The sequence below is a fragment of the Acanthochromis polyacanthus genome, chromosome 6, assembly GCF_021347895.1.
Source record: "Acanthochromis polyacanthus isolate Apoly-LR-REF ecotype Palm Island chromosome 6, KAUST_Apoly_ChrSc, whole genome shotgun sequence".
NCBI classification, from domain to species: domain Eukaryota; kingdom Metazoa; phylum Chordata; class Actinopteri; family Pomacentridae; genus Acanthochromis; species Acanthochromis polyacanthus.
In genome coordinates this window covers 24,708,952-24,727,920 of record NC_067118.1, presented here as the reverse complement: position 1 = coordinate 24,727,920, position 18,969 = coordinate 24,708,952, and the positions used below count along the sequence as shown (strand labels likewise).

The window sequence follows — 18,969 nt, the reverse complement described above, 5'->3', positions numbered from 1 at the left end:
TAACAGCAAACAGCACAACCAAAACCTGTCAGAGCAGGACCAACACCTGCATTGTGGTCGAGCTGCCAAAAGAGGAAGAGAATGAAAAGAAGTACAAGGAGGACAAAGGCTGCTGCCCTGATCTGTTTGTGTTGTGAGATGTAGACCACTGATGCCATAAGCCTTCTTCTCTTTGCTCTCTAGCCGGCCCATTGTTGCTCTTGTACAAATTTGCTTTAGGCTATGTGGACCCCACCCAAATAAATTCCTCCTTTCCCTCCATTTATTTATTTTTTGCTGCTACCCCCAGGAGCTCTCTGTCTTGACATCTGGGCCTCCGTTTAATCAGCCTAAATTACACAGCAAAATATTAGAAACACCTCTTGGATAATATAACAGCAAAGGGTTAAAGTAGGAGAGATGAAACAAGAGACATTATAAACTAATGACTACTTTAATTAGCAATAAACTGATCATTTTTTCATTATTGGTGTTTATTACTAATCTTTAGTTAATAAAATGCAAAAAAAATACAATAAAAGCACAACTTTCCAGACTCTGAAGTAATGATTAAAATGTTTTTTTTTCTGGCCAAAAATTTAAAACGCAAAAGTTTTGCTGTTAAATGACACAAATCCTGCATTGAGTAGTTGTTCTCGTGATAATGTGTCGGATTTTTTCCCTGTTTCTGTCTGAGGTACTTATTTTATCGGTCTGATAGCGTCTATGTAATACGCATTAGTCCTTTCAGAATCACTCACACGGTTTCTGACACTGTAGTGAACACACATGATGGTATTCAACTGAAAAGCCGCTACATATATTTGACCCTTTTAGTCATAAACTCCTTAAGATCAATCGAGTTTTCCTGTGGCATTGTGTGTTTTACTGCACGCTTCATTTCAGTATCAGTAAAATCAGTTTACTTCTTTAAAAAATATCTGTCCTTTAGCAAAAGTTCCCAGAATACATGGCAAAAATATTCCAATACATGTAAAAGTCCTGCAATCAGAATCTTACAGAACTCAGGCTAAAAACGTAATTTTAAGACTTTAAATAATGGAGCAAATTGAAGGGGCCCATTTTCCCTGCTCTGTATCCTGATGGGCATTTTAATCTCAAATGTTTGATACAATAATCATCTGTATGTCAGACTTTTGTGGAATAGAATAGAATAGCTTTATTGTCATCATGCATGGGGGCATGACGAAAATATAAAACCTACCATTATTATCTTTAATTTACGACAGGACTGTATTTAGCTGGATGTTTCTCATAAAGTGACGGCTGAGTGTCAGTTCTTAGGCTGCATTCAATCTGCTGTACAGGAATCAATCAATGGGTTAGATATATGGTTAAAGTATAACTAATAAAGTTGCAATCTCTATTCTCAACAAATAGTTTCTGGGCATAATTATACTGTGAATAACACACAGTATGTTGGTGTGTGCAGATTAGGCTAATATGTTAAAAAAATCATTAGAAAGTTACATTATTTTGTTCACCAAATAAAACATTTTTGGAACTAAAGAGGAAGCACAAGATCAATTAATACTGAAACGTGTTCTGCCACTAAATCATCATTAAAATATGTACACTTCAATTGAGCTTCATCAAAAGCAAATTCATTAAAAAAAAACAACTCAAAAATGCAAGCAATGGAGAGAAAAATAGCTTAAACTTAAGCCATGATCATCCATTTAAAAATGACAAGAAAAATAGTGTGTGTTGTTATTTCTTCCCAACTGCTACTACTTAATAATAAAAGCACTGCTGCTTTCATTACCAGCACTACACCTCTAATACTGTTAGTAAAATAGTGAAAATTATGCGAGATAAGAGAGCTGCGCTCCTTTGAGCTTAACTGTGGCTCTTTTGAAGGGCATGAGGGGGGACAGTGGAATAAGAAGTGTAATCTTCTCCTCTCATCTTAACCCACACACACACACACACACACACACACACACACACACACACACACACACACACATTTGCATCTGTTATCTCACAATTATCATATACATTAGTCAACACCTGTTTCACTTAACCTCGTTCAATTAGGGCCATTGAAACGGTGCGCAGCATTCAAAACAAAGCCACCCGACATGTAGAGGAGCAGTTTGTTATGGTTCAGTCAGTAAATTAACAAATTAAAAGGTATGGCTGCGAGGCTGAATGATAACTATGTTGTTATATTCACTTTCTCAATTCATTAATGATAGACCTGCGAGAAGTCTGTTCCAAACAGATCTCTCTTGGTGACACTTTTACGCGTGCGTAAAAGTTTCCTCTTTGTTTATTACAGTAATTTAATGCCATTGAGATGGTTAATTTAATTCACAAAACGACAGATATGGAGGTGATGAAGTGTCAGAAGCGACAGAGGAGTTTAGCAACATGTTGTTAAGTGAATTCAGGTCGTTCTATCTAAACACTCTGCCAGACGTGAGAAGTGTTAAATTCGTCGTAAAAATTGCATCAAACGGCAATGAGCGCCTTTGTCGGTTAATTCAAATCGTAGAAAAACACACAAATGGAAAATATAACTTTTGCTGCAGCTGCTTTTGTAGTTTTGAACTTCTAAAAAGTTTTAGTTTGCAGTTTATGAGCTGTGTACTTTTTAACGGTCATATCCGATGCCATTTCGTAGAGAGAAGTAGATTTACGCATTTGGTGATTTCTGAAAAGAAAAGAAAGAACAGTTTGTCAGGTACAAGTGAAGGTTAATTCTAAAAGTCTTGAGTAAAAAATGAAAATGATTTGAATCGAAACTTCTCCAGAAAACCACTGTGCTGCGGTAAGTAGCGACGTATTCAATCCTTCCACGAAAACGCCGAGGAACAGCGGAGGGCTTCTTTGATGGGATTTGTTGCCAGTGAAAGCTGTGGCTCTTTTGAACGTAGCTGTCAGTCAACACCAGTGGGACCTCCTCCTCCTCACCCCCCGCACACGCACGCTGGCAGCTGGGTGTGTATAAATAGATCCAGGAGGTCGGATTGCCGCTCAGAGGTCGGATTGCCGCTCAGAGCTCGATTACAGCTGGGACGCAGGAAAGATGCCCGCATCGCAAACTGGATTTGGAAACTTCTTCTTGGAGAGGAACATCAGCATGCCGGCTGGATATCAGATTCCGGTGCTCGGATGCCCACCGGGGGTGCAGCAGCAGCAGGCGCAGCATCTGGCAGCGATGGCAGCTGGGGTTCCAATAACATACTCAGGACTGCAGGGATACAACTTCATCCCGTATCCACACCACAGGCACATCGCGCACATGGTGAGTGGATATATTCCAAAATGATCTGGTCACTCTGTTCTTGAGTGGCTGAACATCATTTTAGAGATTTTACTGAGTTGTAGTGAAGTTTGTCTCAAGTCAACAAGCTCCCTGAATTTTGCACACCAGGTCAAGTCTCTCCAACTCCTTGCGTAATTACGCACAAGTTCCTTCGCTCTTTTCTAACGTTCCTCCCTTTAAATTTCCAGAACAACGGTTTCGATTTGAAGGCCGCCTCTCCCTTCCACCACGCTCTCATGGCCCGCGGAGCGCCTTTCTATCCTCCGTACCGTCCGGGAGCAGCCGAGGATCCCGGCAGGGTCGCCAAAGTGGCCACCCGAGAGAGCACCGGGGCGCTGAAGGCCTGGCTCAACGAGCACCTGAAGAACCCGTATCCAACCAAGGGCGAGAAAATCATGCTTGCCATCATCACCAAAATGAGCCTCACGCAGGTCTCCACCTGGTTCGCCAACGCGAGGCGACGTCTGAAGAAGGAGAACAGGGTCAGCTGGGCGTCGAAGGGGAAATCAGACGAGGAGGATGAGGAGCAGGAGGGAGAGAGCGACGAGGAGGAGAGTCCTCTGCAGAAATGTAATTTGGATGAGCCTCAAAGAGAAGGCGCAGGCGGCGGTGAGCAGAGCGCGTTGGACAGCTCGGCACCAGTGGACGCGCGTTTGGAGATGGAGATGCAGCAGCAGCCGAGCAGCGAAGGAAAAGAGCTGGAACTTGTCAAGAAAGTTGAAAAGAGTGACTCTGAACAGACGCCCTCAGCTTTGGAAAGTAAAGAAAACATCGCGAGTCAAAAACCCAAAATCTGGTCTTTGGCAGAAACCGCCACCTCAGAGACTGTGAAGAAACCCGTGGACAATATTTACCCCTCTGCAGGCAGACTATGGGCAGACTGGGCTTCCAGAAACGGGCTGTTTGTCCCTTCATGTTACACCACTCATGAAATTGTCTAAAGCTACTACTTAGACGTAGATGAAAGACTTTTTTCCTCCACATATTTTTGCACTTTAAACTTTCAAACCTCAGGGAGCTCCTGAAGTTAGCAATGAAATGAGGATCTGTTGTGAGACCAAAGACTAAACCTGTTGTGTTACTGTAAATAAATGTAGATGTATTTTTCCACCAACAAGTTGTAAATTATGTTTCCTTTGTCTAATCATGAAGAAATATTTTGCTGAAATAAAGTCCGGCTTCTAGAAATTCTCACGTGTTTTACTGTATGGATGTGACTTTAGAAATCAGTTTGTATTATTTTGCTCACATGGAGAAGCATTAAAGTGAGGATACACTAATAGCTGGTGATAATAGAGGCACCAAAGGTAACCATTTTCTTTAATATTAGCTACATTTAAGACAAAAGGCTGGATTATTTATGCAAATTGGGGTTATTTTGCATATCAAACCCAATAGGTTTTCCTTAACAGAGGCAAATCTTAGACTACATTTTTAAAAAGTTAGTCTCTGTGAACTCTTCTCTCCATAAGCATGTATTTCTAAGATCAGACAGCAGCAGGTCACAGATCTGTGAAGGGGTTACTATTGTTAGTGGGCTGATAGAAGGAATCTTCACCATCAATCACACTGGTTTCCATGTAAATTCAAAGGGCCTACCTCCATTAATCCGTGGATAATGAGAAAGCTCCTGGGATGAAATGCACTTGTCTTCTGGCATCAACTCTCTCCATGCAAATCCTTACAAACAGGAGCACACACGGGGCAGATTAGCTCCCATCTGAGCCCCTTTTTCTCCCAGCAAGCACATGAATATAATCTCAAATCACGTCACGAAACTTGTTTGGAATTACTGATTGAAGTTCTAAAAGTCTTTTCTCCTTATAATAACAGATATCTGTAGACACAGCACTGATCTGGGGTTTCAACGGTCTACAGCGCCACCCTGAGGTCATAAACAGTCACTACATCACAGGTTTATATTCCACTGAAGCCACAGGTTTGCAAACTGAGCTGACAGCCACAGGTGCAGCGTGTGCATAATTCAGGCTCTTTACAAGTTGAATTTGCGTCAAAATTGCTCTCTAAATAGTCTCATATCAGAACACACGAATACAATGCGCATATTTTAGGATACAGTGCGACTTACACTTCCAGAGGATGACATTAACTCCAGTGGTCATCGTGAATAAGCATCTAAGGGGGGAAAAATACGCTTCATTCAAAACTTGCTTGAGAATCACCATATTTTAAGGTTTTCTTCAGTTTTTACTAATTCGCTAATAACTGTCCGTGCACTAACGAGTACAATGCAAAGAGGTAGTACTGAAAGCTAATTCTGCTAACGTTAAAGCTACCTACAAAGCGTGGCTAAAGCTGGACAACTCACTCAACATCCCTCTTCCTGTTGCAGCACCCAGGAGCATTATGGGTAATATCTTGATTTGCCTGGACTTTGGTGCAAAATGAGCAGGAAAAACAAACACACCCAGCTTTTAAAAATTAACTCACAGGAATTTAATGCAAGCACACCATGCAAATATATACAGCAGCTTTGTGTCAAAACCTATCATCAACATCATCATACATTGAAATACAGCAAAAAAAAAACATTATTATTAACACATTCATTGTTACATTACGTTTCAGCACATGATCTGTACATTTTAATTTTTCTCAAGGAAAACAAAATATATACATTTACAGCTTTGGCGAATTCTGTCCAAAGGAAACACCGCAAAATAAAGAAATGCAGGTTTACTATGAAGCCAGGCTCTTTTCGTGTAACCTGACTTGACAAATCCTAAACACCCTAGTCAGAGAAAATGGGTATCATGAATGTGGTTTCTACTTTGTCAACCAGACCTTTTTCATCTGACTGTGTGTGCGCTCACATTAAAGGGGATGTTTGATGCATCCACGTGACTCTTCTTACGCATAAAGTGGACCAATCGGGTGCCAAATACTTCAGCAAAAAGAAACATTTTATTACGATAGAGAGCTTAGACGAATATGAAAATTCGTTAGTGCAAAAGATGCACTAAGGAATGCTTGACAAAAACTGTTAATCATGTGAGTCAATATACATATAGTTTACTAGTCAGTCTCAGTGCAGCTGCTATTTCTAACACGACAGCAGCACATTCAAGGTCTGAAATTTTTAACTTCATTCATTTAAACATGATATAGAAGAAGTGCATTTAGATCTGACACTGTCCCATGAGGAGTGATATGTGGAAATAATGTCATTGATTACATATTATCTGGAATAAATACCGATAAACTACCATGTTTTCAATCAGCTGCAGTGCCAGCAGTGTAAAACGGACTTGGCAGCAAATCAGGATCAAACATTAAAACACTGTTTGCAATTAGCACCACCTGAACACGTGCAGGTTCCCATGGCAATGCAACACAAACAGTTTATACTCTGTACCTGCACTGCTTTGTTCAGTGGGGTTACTAATGTAGATGCAACATTTTCTCACCTGAGAAGCAGCATTAGAATCATCAGCAAAAGACTTGGACAAAGTGAGGTACTTCTTCCAGCAACATTTACATCCCAAACTCTGAACAGAACTTGCTTTGTATCGGTTACCATGGTGATCTAGTAAGAGCGCCACCTTCTTGACTCCGACATCAAGCTCAACATAGCTGCTAATCTGTTAATCACCGTAGTTCAGTCCTCTGGTTATGTTCAGGACCATTTCAGATTACAAACTTGGGCATGTTTCCGTTTGAGATTCCTGTCGAGGGAAGATTTCACTTTTGCCATACTCTTCCCTCACGGGATTTCCCATGACAGTCACAGGACCCTCTGAGCTAATTTCCAAGAGACTTTGCTCAGGCTCAGCCTCGATGTCCTCCACTGGTGTCCTCACCTCGATGTGTTGAAGTGGCCGATGTTCGTCTCCCCGACATAACTCAATGCAGGGCTGTGAGAATAAGAAAAATACAATAATGTAGAAGCTTTGAAAACAATACTTAAACAGCATATAATAATGTAAAGGTCATTTGAAGGAACAGTTTGACATTTTGGGGAAAATAATTTGCCTTCTTGCTGAGAGGTGGATGAAAAGATTAAATACTAATGTCAAGTCTGTACACTAATCATGAAGCCACAGTGATGGTGCTGCGTAGCTTTGTTTAGTATAGAGACAGCTAGCCAGGCTTGTCAAAAGCAAAAAGGTGCTCTCACTGTTAAAGTTTTGTGAGCATTAAATAAACAAGATGGCGCTTGCTAACTGTCATATTATTTTAGAAGCTTCACAGGTGCTAGTAGGTGAATGTTTTATCACTGGGGTGCAGCATGGACAAAGTATTCAGATCTTTTACTTGAGGAAAAGTACCAGTGCAAAAATGTAAAGCAGCAAAATGTAGTTAAAGTTCTGGTTTGATCCCTCTGACTGATATATTAAATATTACATAAGACATCATTAGGGTAATAACACAGAAGCATCAGTGTGTCCGCAGCAGGTTACTCTTATAGCTGCTGCATGTTTAAATTATTTTATATCCAGTTTTATATATAGAGAGACAGAAGATAAACCATATGATTAATGGGAGAGGAAAGAAGAAATTAAAGCTCTGATGCACAAATCTGTTTTCAGTTTTTCTCTAATTTTTGATTTTTGGTGCAATATTGGATCATTTTAACTTTATCTGAAATGAGAAGCTAGCAAGTCATAGAGATCTGAAAAGTGAGCCCGACTACACTCTTGAACTTCTTTTAAAAAGCTTGTTATGCTGCCCATTGTGTAAAATCTTTATCGTAAATAAAGCTGTCAGCTGCAGTGAGTAGAATGTACAATCTGCAAGCTGCATCATCTTTAGGGTGCAGATATAAAGCTATCCCTGAAAATGTATGAAAAATACAGTGGAGTAAACTGCAGTAACCCAGTTATTTATTATAAATTGTCTATTTTTAAATGTACATCATATCTTATACAGTATGGTACTTGAGAGATAAATGTTGCAGTCAAAAAAGCAAAACAAATATCACGTACCTTTGCCTTTTCCTTCATGTGTGCTGCGATACCAAACACAAAAGGAAGAAAAGACAGATCATGAGTACATTAGTGAATCAGTGAAACCCATTTAACAGGTTTAGAGGACTTGTTTAGAGCATTCAGAGCATGGCGTACCTTTGCATATGAAGGCTGTGGCTAGAGCTGCAATCACAGCAGCGACCAATAGAACAACACAGATTACTACGATATGTAGCCGTGATGATGCTACTAAACAAGGAAGAGAGGGAAAAAAGCAATCAATCACATCCTTCTAATAGTGTCTAACACAGGTTCACGCTTCATCATCCACAGTAATACAAGATGATTAGTTTATTGAGAAAAACATTGAACTAGAAATGTGTTTAAAGCACATCACTAAAAAAAAAAAAAAAAATTCAACAACTGAATGTGTGAGTTAATGATGTTTTAAATTCTAAAAAAACACTTGATACCTTAGCTTTTATACCTCTGTGGAGTCTACACACGAATGTAAACAGTGTGTAAGTGAAAGCTGCTAATCCCACGCTCACAACCGCAGACTAACATAGATTTATGAGTCACACACTCTTATCGCCTGGACAGTTTCGTTTTGAACAACTCGCCGTGTTTAAAGCACAAACGCAGATGTATGAGAGATAAACGTGTGAAACCTCTTTTTCCGCGCTGAACTCACCGCATTTTGTGTCAGATGTTGACGTTCCTTTCTGTTCAGTGTAGAATGTCCCCTCACATCTGCAAAGAAGTCAACAGCATTAAAAGAAAAATTCCAGGTTTCTCGTGTGATTTAAAGTTTCAGCTTCAGGTGATTATGCATCCTGAAAGGTCCAAAAATAAAGCACAACACCTGGCCATCATTAACAGTAAATTAGTAAAAATGTAAAACATCATTTGGGTTTGTATGAAGCTATGGCAAATTGAAGGAAACCAACATGAGGTAGAAGGTTTTGTGCCACTACAAGCCACAACAGCAGCTTCTATACTTCTTGGCATGCAGATTTTTTACAATGGTCAAAAGCCATTTTTCTAATCATTATTCTCTTATTTGGTGTTTTTATGAGGGAGACCAAGTTGACTGTGAAGGCCATTCTTTGACAACATTGGCTTTCTAACATCAACTGTTTAAGCTTTAATAGGTTGTATTTAGACTCAAGATCAGGGGTGTCAAACTCAGTTCCTGGAGGGCCACTATCCTGCATGTTTTAGATGTTTCCCTCTTCCAACACACCTGATTCAAATGATCAGCTCATCAAGCTCAGCAGAAGCCTGATAACGAGCTGATCATTTGAATCAGCTGTGTTGGAAGAGGGAAACATCTAAAACATGCAGGATAGTGGCCCTCCAGGAACGGATCTTGACACCCCTGGTCTAGATCAAAATCCATTGATGACTTGAAGACTTGAAAAAGTTAGCTGTCTAATTGTGTTGTAAATTTATTCAGAAATGGCAGTAAAAAAATGCATGAACCTTGAGGAACCTTTTGGAGTTCCTCACCATTACCACTGTAGGGGAACCTTTTGGATTCAAAATGGGTATTTGAGGAACTCCTCAGCAAAGTTCTTAAAACAATTGTTTTCTGGGGTTTGGGGATCCATTTTCGAACTGTTGTAACTATTATTAAGTGTGCCAATGCATAAGCATCAAGCACACTTCTTCCACAGTTCCTCTGGTTTATTCTTATAGATTCTTCCAACATGATTTTTAGCACCGAAGCTGTCTCGCAGCTTTGGCAAAACCCATACGAATTAAATATCAAAACGTGCAGCTCAATCAGGAATGGTATGCTATGACTTCTGATAGGAATTCATCATAGGTTTTTTACGAAATTCCTAAAAAAAAAAGTTAAAAATCCGGACTGAAATGAATGGGAAGTTGGCCTGACAACGTCCCAAACCCAGCTATCTTGGGAACCCTGTATCTCTGGCATATTTTACAATAGAAACTTCATTCAAAGTTTAAAGGGATCACAGGGCTTTGTGTTTTTCTTCAGCTACAGTGAGAAAAATCAGCAAAATCAGCAATAAGCTTAGCCTAAAAGCCACTAACACACAGCCTGCCTCCTTCCACCGGCAGAAAAAAACAGTATCTCTAAAGCTCACTTTAGAGATACTGCATTCAGAACAACAATATTCCTACTAATGTTTAACTTATAATATGGTGTTAGTTTGTCCCCATCAGTTTCTGTCCACATAGTTTTCTTTAGTCTTCATTCTCACACAAAATAATCTCTGAACAATAAAATACAACACATTTTTCTTGTAGCACCTATGTTGTTTCCACATTCTGACTGAAGAGCACTGGAATGCACCACAGTCAGAAAATAGTTTATGAACTCAAGAAACAGGACCACCTGAAGAGCACTTAAATGCACATATGAATAGAACAAGATGTATGACTCTCTCTGTAAGTTGTGTCAAAACTGAAATGGTAAAATGACACATTGCGGCTTTACTGGGGAGCATTGAGTGACTATTTCCTGGTTGACTGTAGCTTAATATTCAACAGTCATCCAAGTGTTATTAATCATCTGATCAAACTCTTAATTGCAGTATTTCCTAAAGGAAAAATAGGATTAGTTTAACAGCAACTTATGCACCCAACCATATTCAACACAAACTGCAAATAAAATAGGAATCTGAGGTCACAACATTGAGTTTTGTTTAATTTGTTGTGTGTGAATTGCTGCTATTTCAGTTTAAATGTAAATGTACTGCGAGTTCCTCAACTTACGATGTCCATTCCTTGCAGGGACTGGACCACGAGGTCTCATTGGAAAATGTACCCTCTGGACATTCCTCACACTGTGTGTCATGAGTGTGGCTGCCTGAAAGCCAAATGTGATTGTCAAAAAAGACATGAACACGTGGTGAAAACAAAAAATCATTCTTTACATTAATGTAGAAAATGTAACGCTGGACTAAAAAGATGTGGTGTACCTTTGGTTTGAGCCCCTTGTCCAGGTCCGCATTGTGTGTGCGCCACGCAGGTTTTACAGTCTTTAGCGGCGCAGTGGAATCCTTCTATACACTTGCAGATGGTTTTTGCCGTCTTGCTATGGACTGGTTTCTCAAAGTTTAAATCTGAAAGAAGAATGGGGTCCAGGTGTCAGATGGGTTGTCATTCCAGATGGGGGTGTTGGTCTGCTCTCTCGAATTTTGTTTTGCTCAGTTTACTCATTATTTTGGCAGAATTCTGAGAACTTGCTGTGATGTGTTTCAATAGACAGCAGATCTATTGTGATGTGTGCTGAACTGTCATCAGGTTCTCGTGTTCATTTCAAGTTTATGTATGGAAACATCCAGGAAGGCAAAATATGCTTGATAGTTGTTAAATTTCAATATGAAAACAACACATAAGCAGCTTATATAATGACAGCGTATAGACTGCCATGCACACCAATTTTTATGGTACTACAAGTGTGTCCATGTCACCATTTTGGAATGTCAAAACAGCAACAAAGTGGAATCTTGGCTTGCCAAACATGCTGCACTTCAAATTCGACTAATGCTAGAGGTCTCAAAAGTTGATGAAATGTCACCCAAGAGCGTTTTCCGAAGGAAATACGGATATATCCATACCTACATATTTAAAGTTAAAGGCACCCTCTGGGGCCCCAGTAACCCCCTTGTTTTAATTTAAAATTTGTGCTTTATTTCCATTTTCAAGGATTAAACATTCCATCATTTAGATCTGCTGGTATTTCTAAAGAAATTCAACCTTTAAAATTGCTTCTCAGGTACTTTTCAGAGTAAAAATCCCCAGGACATTCCCAGGTCTGAAAAACTGTCAAAATTCAACCAAATTATTTTTACAGAACTTGTTGGCACCAATGAACACATAAGTGACCTGAACAAAATCCAAGACAGTGCAGCAACATATTTCCTGAATTCTGTCTGAAGATACATGAACTGACCCAGATGAGCATCTTGAAAGTAAAATCTGTATAAATGAACAGTTTTGTCTCATTTGTTTGAAGATCTTACGTGTATCGCAGTACGGCTGCCGATTACACAGGCTTTCTTTTGTGTATCCTTCTTGATATTCACGATCAAAACACTCTGTGCACTGAGGAAACTCGCAAGAGGTGGAAGGTGTCATGCTAGTTCCTGCAAAACAAGTTGGTTCACAGTCAAAAAGCAGTACACTGCAACATTTCATTCATCTTTGTGGACTTGTAAGTTTAAGGAATAGTTTGACATGGGTGGGAAATTGCATAATTGCAAATACAAAGTTAGGCTAGCTTGGCATACACAGGAAACAACTGCCCTGCCTCTGCCCAAAGTTAACAAACCACACCCACCAGCACCTCGAAAACTTCATTCAGTAAACCTTTACATCTGGTTTGTATCATCAATAACAACCTCACCGACTAAACTAACATCTGCTGCTTGTAGGGCTGTGACTAAAAAACATTTTCATAATCTGCCAACTATTTTTTAAAGGTTCTTCTAATATGAAACGGATGGAAGCTTTTCGAATGTACACATTCAATACAGGCAAAATAAGTGCTTTGACACAAAACGTGAAATAACGAAACATTTTCAAACTAAACTGCAAACTATCTAACTACTAACTGCTATCTGCCGTATAATGTTCAATTTGAGCTAATGTCGATATTTGTGATGTTGATCTTTGCATTTAATGCTGAAAAAAAGCCAGTGTCTACGACTCAAGACTGTGAAGTGGTGGAAATGTTAGGATGAGAAAGTGAAAGGGGAAAAAAAAAATCAGGGAAAAGAGGGAAAGAAAGAGAAAGCAAAAGTCATTGCTGAAGCAGCTTGAGAAAGACTGTCATCTTGTAGTTTGCTGTATGTTGCAAAATTAATCTTATAAATACTAATTGTAACAGATAGATAGATAGATAGATAGATAGATAGATAGATAGATAGATAGATATTTTTCCATTTGTTCAATTGTTTTCTGAGCCATGAGAAGTTTGGTGGCAAAGAAACATGTCAATGCATGAAAATGTCTCAGAAATAGACAAACTATCTATCTATCTATCTTGCTTGTGTAACAGCAATTCACTTAGGTGGCATAGCTATTGTCTCATTCATCATACAACAGTGTGTTTACTTACCTTTACCACACATGTTGCAGCACTGACCATCCCGCTCATACTGAGTCATGGGGTCACAGGGGGACTGAGCTGTGGTCAACACCTGCACAGCAAACACACGGATTACAGTTGTTTCGACTTTCTGTCCTCTCTGCAACAGTCGGCTCACTTCCTCAGACCACACTGTGAGTTGTCTTGTGGAAAGTCCCAAACATTCACTCTGAGCTACACACGCAGCCAGCTGCATTTCTGTCTTTTATTTCTTTCTCCTTCTATCTCCGTGTTGTTAATGACATTATTATTATTATTATTATTATTATTGCACATTCACACAAAGTCATACCTCAGATCGAAAGTGAAAGTAACTTCAGTCGGGCGTAGTCTTTGCGCAGTGCGCAATTTGGCATAAAATAAGCGATTGGAAAGCACATCAGAGTGAAAAACAGCTAAGTAATCTGAATTATAGCAACATGCGAAGTGCTCAGGATTAAAAACGTGTAAGATGAGCTACTTTCAGGTATTACTAGTCGGAGTCGATAATTTTTTTTAAGAAAGAAAAAAAAAGGGTCGGCTTAAATAAGGTGGAATATATGAATCATGTTACTCACCGTGAAAGCCCCTATCAACAGCAGCCGATATAAAATCATTTTGCTAAAATGCGTCGTACTTCAGCACCTGCTGTCCTCACACTGTTGCCGTCCTGCCTTCAGCTGCCTTTAAAAAAAACTACAGGAGGAGGAGGAGCCACGAAGGGAAGCCCCTCACTGACTGTTTCCTGGTAAAGCTACTGGGCTCTGCCTTTATCCCGGTCTTTGTTCTCTTTCTGTAAAACTGCATTTACCTCAAATGTCACTTAAGATGAGATCAACGTTACTGATCCCTCACCGAGGAAATTTACATGTTGCAGCAGCTGGATACAGACAGGGCAAGAAAGAAGCTGGACAATAATTTACAAAAGTGCAATACAGCTAAAAAAAAAAAGAAAAAGAGAAGAAGATATGATTCTAAAGGTGTCATAGAGACAATACACCAGCCACGATGAATTTGGATATGTGGGTCATTCCAGAATTGGAGGACATTTTACGTTCCACCCATGTTGTGTACAGTTACTTGTCCTGAGACCAAATCATAAAAAAGAAGAAACAAATGTTTGGAAATCTTTTTAAAAAATACCATATAAGATTGGAGTTCCCCCAAATGCCAACCCCCCCCCCCCCCAGGATCAAATTGAATCTCAAATAACAGTTAAAATTACACTTAAATCGCTTTTCTTTTTTTCATTGATGTCTCTTGTAATTGTGGGAACATTTTTTTACTAATATAAAATTTGAAATAAGAATTATTATGAATGGAAAGTGTGTCCCACAACATGCGCACAACCCTATTAGCGTAACCTTTTTACCTGGTGGAAGAAGAAGAAAACAGTGAATCACACAATACGTCAGACAGTTTTCCAAAGGAATAGGTAGAGCAAAGCTATGTCCTCTCTGCTGTTTTTCATATTTTCATAACATTATCAGCCTTGATTGAATGTCTCACTCTACCTCATGCAACCCTGTTATGCATATTATCAGGGTAAGACAAATTCTTTTTATGTTTTTCTAAACTGCTTCACATAGTTTGTCCTCTTGGTCGTCAACTTCACACATCTGTATCAAATTCAGTCAAGTGAAGCTCAAACAACCAAGAGAATCAACGAAGAATAAAACACATTTTCGAGTATGACGGCTACTTTAAGTACAGTAGTTTACTACATGTACTTAGTTACATGCCAAGAGTAGTAACCATGCTGCGTTATAAAAGGATAATCTTTTACTAGGATTATTACAACAGCTTTTAATGGACTTGCAGCCCTTGTGGAGTTTATGTCAGGTCAATAAATGTTTTCTGAAACGTATCACCTCTCAGAGCATGAACATGTTCTTGTCCCTGTTCTCGACCACACCTATTCTACGGTAGAAACGTCTAAAACCTGCCACACTGTTGAGGGATTCCCCAATAAGTTTTCATGAAGGGGCTTTCCCATGTGGCAGCTGTTGAAGAATCCCCTCAGACACAAACTTCCTCTTTAAATGTACTGACCACTGAGCAAACTTAGAGGGAGCTCTACTGCTATTTATTTCGCATCTACTTCAAACGCTTCACTGGGAAGATCCTCTTGCACACGTATTCCTGCAGTTACAGTACTGGCTGCAGTCCCAAAGCAAAGCGAAGAGTTTCCTCTGGAAATTCCATCAGATTCCTTTTACACACGTGGACAAAATTGTTGGTACCCCTCAGTTAAAGAAGGAAAAACCCACAATTCTCACTGAAATCACTTGAAACTCACAAAAGTAACAATAAATAAAAATTTATTGAAAATTAAATAATCAAAATCAGCCATCACTTTTGAATTGTTGATTAACATAATTATTTAAAAAAACAAACTAATGAAATAGGGCTGGACAAAAATGATGGTATCCATAACTTAATATTTTGTTGCACAACCTTTTGAGGCAATCACTGCAATTAAACGATTTCTGTATTTGTCAATGAGCGTTCTGCAGCTGTCAACAGGTATTTTGGCCCACTCCTCATGAGCAAACAGCTCCAGTTGTCTCAGGTTTGATGGGTGTCTTCTCCAAATGGCATGTTTCAGCTCCTTCCACATATGTTCAATGGGATTCAGATCTGGGCTCATAGAAGGCCACTTTAGAATAGTCCAACGCTTTTCTCTCAGCCATTCTTGGGTGTTTTTGGCTGTGTGTTTTGGATGGTTGTCCTGTTGGAAGACCCATGACCTGCGACTGAGACCAAGCTTTCTGACACTAGGCAGCACATTTCTCTCCAGAATGCCTTGATAGTCTTCAGATTTCATCGTACCTTGCACACTTTCAAGACACCCTGTGCCAGATGCAGCAAAGCAGCCCCAAAACATTACTGAGCCTCCTCCATGTTTCACCGTAGGGACAGTGTTCTTTTCTTCGTATGCTTGGTTTTTGAGTCTATGAACATAGAGTTGATGTGCCTTACCAAAAAGCTCCAGTTTGGTCTCATCTGTCCAAAGGACATTCTCCCAGAAGCTTTGTGGCTTGTCAACATGCATTTTTGCAAATTCTAGTCTGGTTTTTTTATGAGTTTTTTTCAGCAGTGGTGTCCTCCTTGGTCGTCTCCCATGAAGTCCACTTTGGCTCAAACAACGACAAATGGTGCGATCTGACACTGATGTACCTTGGCCTTGGAGTTCACCTTTAATTTCTTTGGAGGTTGCTCTGGGCTCTTTGGATACAATTCCAACGATCCGTCTCTTCAATTTGTCATCAATTTTCCTCTTGCGGCCACGTCCAGGGAGGTTGGCTACTGTCCCGTGGGTCTTGAACTTCTGAATAATATGAGCCACTGTTGTCACAGGAACTTCAAGCTGTTTAGAGATGGTCTTATAGCCTTTACCTTTAAGATGTTTGTCTATAATTTTTTTTCGGATGTCCTGGGACAATTCTCTCCTTCGCTTTCTGTTGTCCATGTTCAGTGTGGTACACACCTTTTCACCAAACAGCAGGGTGACTACTTGTCTCCCTTTAAATAGGCAGACTGACTGATTATGAGTTTGGAAACAACTGTGATGTCAATTAAATGACACACCTGAGTTAATCATGTCACTCTGGTCAAATAGTTTTCAATCTTTTATAGAGGTACCATCATTTTTGTCCAGGCCTGTTTCATTAGTTTGTTTTTTTAAATAATTATGTTAATCAACAATTCAAAAGTAATGGCTGTTTTTGATTATTTAATTTTCAATAAATTTTTATTTATTGTTACTTTTGTGAGTTTCAAGTGATTTCAGTGAGAATTGTGGGTTTTTCCTTCTTTAACTGAGGGGTACCAACAATTTTGTCCACATGTGTAATTGTTCTCTTCTCTGGCCATGTTTAAAAAAAAAAAAAAAGGGATTATTTCTGTAAAGGTTTAAGGAATGAAACAAAAAGAGAAACCATTTTTTCCTGAATAGGTTTTTAATAATCATTTAACTAATTTAAAAATGAATTTGAATTTAAAGTTCTACTTTCACTGAACCTCATTGCCACAGGGGATCTATATAACAGATGATTTTTGGAGCTGCTGGCTTTAAATTATTATTTTTTTACCTCTATGTTTAGTGTTCACTTTATTTCTTTCTTTTGTCTTAACATTTGTGTATTTTAAATGTTTTTCAACTTGCCCTGCTCCAACATGTTCTCTGCTCTAGCACTATATGGGAAGATTGATGATGGTGGAGTACGTAAGAGGTAAAAACCAGAGCCTTAGAGATAGTAAGAGTTGCGACACTCATGCTCTCGCAGGGGGGCGGTCACGTGGTTCATGTAAGCCTGAATAGTTCCAAACAGGCAGCGCTGTCATTTCCTTCTATGGGACTGAGAGCGGCGATTTCACGATAAAAAAGGAATAAAATCACACCTCCAAGTACTTGTTTGATTATTAATTCATTGGAGTATGTATGTAAATGTCAGTTTTCCATTTTGAGCCGTAAGGTGACATATTAAAGACACTTTTGGGGTTTTGGAGGTAATGTTTCACATTCGTGTTAGCATGGAAAATCGACTTTTACACAGAAATGTAAGATGATTGAAGATGTTAATTTTTGCCCAGCTGGATTATTGTATTTCCAGACAATGTCTATATTTCTCTGATTCACTTACCCGTAGTCTGGGAGTTTTTGAAAAGCAGAGTAACAACAGTCCATTCAGCAGATAGTGTCCAGCCACTTCTGATGAGGCAGGAGTTGACTCACTATAACCCTTTTAAGACATGCACAAAATATATATTCAAGAATAACAACTCATTATGCTTTGATGAATGAAATAGTATGTTTTATTGACAATGGGAGAAACAATGAGGGTCTTTGTGTCTTCAGTGAGGGCTCTCGGGATACTGGAGGATAGATAGATATGATAGATATTAATAAATATATTTGTTAAATACTTACAAGTATAAGTTTATGCATTATAAAGGGTCTCATATAAAGGACGTAGTCTTGACAATTAAAAAGAGGTAGCGATGTAGCTAGGTAACTTTCAAAGAAGAGCTAACAAGCACATGGCAATGCCTGAAAGTCGGTCATCTGCCAATATTCACAAATACAGATAAATGTATGCACCACAAAGGGCTTCTGATATAATATAAAGACGTTAAAATTAAAAAGAGGTAGCAACTCATCAACAATTAATCCGTCAATATATCCCTGGAGATAACTTCACAGCTAACAGCAGAGTCGAGCTAAAAAAAAAAGTAGCAGAAATTCGGTCGTCTACCAAGATAAAGAATATATATAATTACGCTGCGCAAATACAAATAAAGCTCAGCATATGCATCATAAAGAGCCTCTGATAAAATATAGACAGTTGACAATTCAAAAGAGGTAGGCATTTCATCAACTTACCTCCACATATACACAACGACCTGCAGTGCAAATGAACGGTGGCTATCACTGTCGAAGCGGTGCTTGGAACTAAACAAGCCTCCACAACCCGGAAGTAGACCGAAAGAAAGCGTACAACGGCACCCTATGGGAGTGTCGCAACTCTTACTATCTCTAGGGCTCTGGTAAAAACTATAAAAACTATGGAATTAGCAACAGACTCTGAACGGCGAAGTCAGTGTTGAAGTACTTTAAAGTTAAATGTCACTGAGCTCACAAGGCGCTGCCTCCGAAA

General features: G+C 39.2%; 2 protein-coding genes and 1 long non-coding RNA gene across 5 annotated transcripts in view; 1 reads left to right on the top strand and 2 right to left on the bottom strand.

Moving 5' to 3' along the window:
- The window catches only part of LOC110948315 (uncharacterized), a 41,734-nt gene extending 36,099 nt beyond the window's left edge, over positions 1 to 5,635 (bottom strand). Inside the window, exons 1-3 of one of the 2 annotated variants that reach the window (XR_007942693.1) lie at positions 5,604 to 5,635; positions 5,364 to 5,410; positions 4,874 to 4,954 (exon numbers count right to left, since the gene is read on the bottom strand). This is a non-coding gene — a long non-coding RNA (uncharacterized LOC110948315). The other variant, XR_007942692.1, reaches the window with a different exon arrangement.
- irx7 (iroquois homeobox 7) lies at positions 2,996 to 4,462 on the top strand. The gene is made up of 2 exons (XM_022189788.2): positions 2,996 to 3,253; positions 3,463 to 4,462. Exons 1-2 carry the CDS (start codon positions 3,035 to 3,037, stop codon positions 4,213 to 4,215), a joined length of 972 nt encoding a protein of 323 aa, XP_022045480.1. The 5' UTR covers positions 2,996 to 3,034; the 3' UTR covers positions 4,216 to 4,462.
- Positions 5,636 to 5,707: 72 nt separating the features above from the next.
- Positions 5,708 to 14,025, bottom strand: cd40 (CD40 molecule, TNF receptor superfamily member 5). 2 transcript variants are annotated; one of them, XM_022189789.2, is made up of 9 exons: positions 13,888 to 14,025; positions 13,301 to 13,382; positions 12,204 to 12,326; positions 11,157 to 11,300; positions 10,951 to 11,044; positions 8,897 to 8,955; positions 8,359 to 8,451; positions 8,221 to 8,243; positions 5,708 to 7,149 (listed from the first exon to the last, which is right to left on the bottom strand). In XM_022189789.2, exons 1-9 carry the CDS (start codon positions 13,924 to 13,926, stop codon positions 6,928 to 6,930), a joined length of 879 nt encoding a protein of 292 aa, XP_022045481.2. In that variant the 5' UTR covers positions 13,927 to 14,025; the 3' UTR covers positions 5,708 to 6,927. The 2 variants fall into 2 exon arrangements, with proteins under 2 accessions (XP_022045481.2, XP_022045482.2); XM_022189790.2 differs by having other exon boundaries at positions 8,359 to 8,448.
- Positions 14,026 to 18,969: the final 4,944 nt, after the last annotated feature.